The sequence below is a fragment of the Phalaenopsis equestris genome, unplaced genomic scaffold, assembly GCF_001263595.1.
Source record: "Phalaenopsis equestris unplaced genomic scaffold, ASM126359v1 Scaffold000002, whole genome shotgun sequence".
NCBI lineage: Eukaryota > Viridiplantae > Streptophyta > Magnoliopsida > Asparagales > Orchidaceae > Phalaenopsis > Phalaenopsis equestris.
The window spans coordinates 76398266-76401937 of NW_018164444.1; the positions used below are offsets into that span (position 1 = coordinate 76398266).

A 3672-nucleotide genomic window follows, 5' to 3' on the forward strand; every position below is an offset into this window, starting at 1 on the left:
TTAAGAATGGTTATAAGATTTGGGAGCTGAAACATTCGAATGACATTTGTCGAATACAAAAAGTGAGGTTTCCTAGACTTCGTCCCTGTAGTGCTAAATTTCGTTTTCCTAGTGATGAATTAGATTATAAGGAAAACCGCACAATTTTGTCCTTAGATTGGGGTGAATATGACCACATAGATAAGGAAAGAAGTGGCACACTTGAATGGGGTTTCTATGAACGCTTAGATGAGGAAAGTGGCACCTTCACCAACTTTGAACATCTGCTTACAAACCTTCAAATAGATAAGAATAGTAGAACATCAAGAAAAGTGGACATCAAGAAAAGTGGAACCAGATTCAGACTCAGAAGTGGTGGTGCTTGAAAAACTTGAACCACCCAACGACATAAAGGAATTGTTGATGCATGCATACATGGGTGCAGGGTGTACATTATGGTTGAACAAAGACAATTCGATCTTTAATGTAGAATATATCAGACTGGATAAGTGTTTGAACTGGGAAATTCTTCCACCTTTTGGGCAGCTTCCTCGTCTCAAGTATCTTTACCTTCATAACATGCCAAAAATAGAGCTGCTTGATAATAAATTTCATCATGATAAAAGGTTTGTACCCTTCAATCACTGGAGTTGCTACATATTGAAAATTTTCAAGTATTGGAGGTATGGTTTGATGTAGAAGCAACAATAGATAACTGTTTGTTTCCTTGCTTAAATAAACTTTACCTCAAGGACTGCCCAAAGTTGCAGGAGTTGTCCTATTTACCTCCTAAGCTCAAGAGATTGGAGTTAGATAACATTCCGTGGAAATCTTTTGACTTTCTAAAGGATAACAACAGCTGTTGCAACATTATAATTCAAAATTGCGGCAATTTAAAGTATTTCTCAAGAGATATGGCTTCGAGCTACGAGCTCAGATTGAGTGCAGAAGTTATAAATGATCCATCCGTGTTGATGATGGAGCCATTGAGAAGTACTGAGTCCATTAACTTGTTGACAATTAGTGATTGTCCGATGATTTCATTTCCATATGGGGCTGAGCAGTGGTTTCAGAAAGTTAGTTACCTCTGTGAGTTGAACTTGGAAAGGCTTCAAAATCTTGAGTCTCTCACTTATTTCTCTTCACTTGAGATTTTACATATGATAGATGTTCCCAAGCTCCAGAGGGTGTCGTACATCCCCGCCTCTCTGAAACAATTAAGGCTTCAAAAACTTGAATCATTGCAGGATCTTCCATCTTTTAGGGACGTCTCTTCACTTGAGATTTTACAAATGATAGATGTTCCCAAGCTTCAAAGGCTGCCGAACTTCCCGGCCTCTCTGAAACAATTAAGGCTTCAACAACTCGAATCATTGCAAGATCTTCCATCTTTTAGGAACGTCTCTTCACTTAAGATTCTATATGTGATACATGCCCCTAAGCTCCAGCAACTGCCTAGCATCCCGGCCTCTCTGAAAAATTTAAAGCTTGAAGAACTTGAATTGTTGATGCATCTTCCATGTTTTAGGGACGACTCTTCACTTAAGACTCTACATGTGATAGATGCTCCTCTCCGGCAACTGCCTAACATCCCTGCCTCCCTGGAACAATTATGGCTTGAAAGACTCGAATCATTGCAGAGTCTTCCATCATTTAAGGGTGACTCTTCACTTAAGATTTTACATGTTAAAAAAGTTCCTCTGCTTCGACTGCTGCCTGAAATCCCCGCCTCTCTCGAACACTTAGAGATTAAACATCTAGAATCATTACAACACTTGTCATTTTCTTTTTCCAAATCTTCACTTAAAATTCTACATGTGAAAGATGTTCTTCAGCTCCGGCTGCTACCTGAAATCCCTGCTTCTCTGAAACATCTAACGCTTGAATATCTGGAGTCATTGCAGAGTCTTCCATCATTTAGGGTTGACTCTTCACTTGAGATTTTACGTGTGGAAAATGTTCCTCTGCTCCGGCTGCTGCCTGAAATGCCCGCCGCTCTGAAATGTCTAACTCTTCAATATCTCAAATCATTGCGGTGGCTGCCAATTTCTTTGCCCAACTCTTCACTTGAAACTCTACATATTAAAATGGTTCCTCAACTCCAACTGCTCCCACCGAAGATCCCCACCAGTCTCATAAAATTAGAGCTTGAAAATCTCGAATCGTTGCAGTGCCTCCCATCTTCTTTGTTGGACGTCTCATCCCTTGAGTATCTATCCCTAGAAAGCATTCCCAACCTCAAATCACTGCCAGACCTCCCACCCTCTTTGTCTACCCTCCGTCTAAAGAAGCTTGATCAATTGGATTGCTTGCCTTCATGCATATCTAATCTTTATTCTCTCACTTGCATTGATATCGGTGAAGCCTGCAAACTCCGGGAATTACCAGATCCTCCTCCCTCCGTAAATCTTTTATCAATCATGGGCTGTCATCCAGAGTTGATGGAGCGCTATAAAGAGTTTTCAGGCTCTAATTGGTGGATTGTAGAATAAGCATCAACATGGTGCTCACCAGTATTCAGGACTCTGGCAGCAAATGACAAGAACTGAAACAATGAATTTTGGTAACCATAAATTACCATTTAATTCTTTTCCAACAACTGCTGTTTTTTTTATGTGTAGTTGTGTAATTTATGAGAGAATATTACATGCAGAGTTGGAGTCGTGATGCATCCGGACTTCATGGACATCATTGTTGTACACATTGTACAACAATTTGTACAACATCGTTGAAATGCACTCATAATTTATGTTGTTCCCATCAGTAAGCAATAACTATTTTTATATACTTATTTTCATATAAATCATGCATCTTGTTTGAGGAATGTCAGGTTGATGTCAATCTAATCCTAAGTTGAGTAAATTAATGTCTAGTTCTTTTTAAATTATTTTACAGATTTTAAGTTTAGCTATATTGGATTTTACTTATGGGAGAGGGATGTTTTCTTTATTAATTTGATTTTTGAAAGATTTACGCAAGTACAACTCATTTCTTACGTATTTACAGATCAAAACACCTAAAATTAATTTTTTACAAGCATGCCATCTCACCTGCGGATGAAAAAATGTATTTCATTATTTTAAAAGTTTAAATGGGAATATTTTTATGTGATATGAAAGATTTTGGTGGTATAAATGTGAAACATAAAATGTAGATGGTCGATATGCAAATATATAGGAAGTAGGCTGTATGTATGAAACATAAAGTTTTTATTTGACATGATTTTATGGGTGTTGGGGTTATTTATGTGATTTGATATGATCTGCAACTTCATTCAGTTGATATGATGTAGATACTTTTCCTTTTGGTGATTTATTTTCTTTATCTTTTTTTCTTCTTAAGTATTTAGTTATTAATGTTGCTGGATTCCTAATTCTGATCTATAACAAATAGAACTTCAATAAAAATATAAAAATTCAAGGAAAATTTACATACACAACACTCAATTATTATGGATTTACATATCTTACAACCTAAACTTTGATATTTACACCCACATCAATTCACCTATGCATGAAAAATGTGAATTTGATAGTTAAAAAGTGGTAATTAGTACAATTTTTCATGAAGGTTTTGCTGTGCTATGCATGTAAATGCTGAAAAATTCAATTGCTTGCTGAAATTTTGAAGTTCAAAAGTTTTACTAGTTTTTTTTAATTAATTATTCATTGCATTTTTATTTAATTTTTTTTT

At 36.3% G+C, this 3672-nt stretch overlaps 1 protein-coding gene across 1 annotated transcript; it reads left to right on the forward strand.

The window, feature by feature from the left end:
• The first annotated feature begins 310 nt into the window (after positions 1–310).
• Positions 311–2724, forward strand: LOC110024183 (disease resistance protein RPP4-like). Its single transcript, XM_020723999.1, has 2 exons — positions 311–2542; positions 2633–2724. Exon 1 carries the CDS (start codon positions 894–896, stop codon positions 2469–2471), a length of 1578 nt encoding a protein of 525 aa, XP_020579658.1. The 5' UTR covers positions 311–893; the 3' UTR covers positions 2472–2542; positions 2633–2724.
• Positions 2725–3672: the final 948 nt, after the last annotated feature.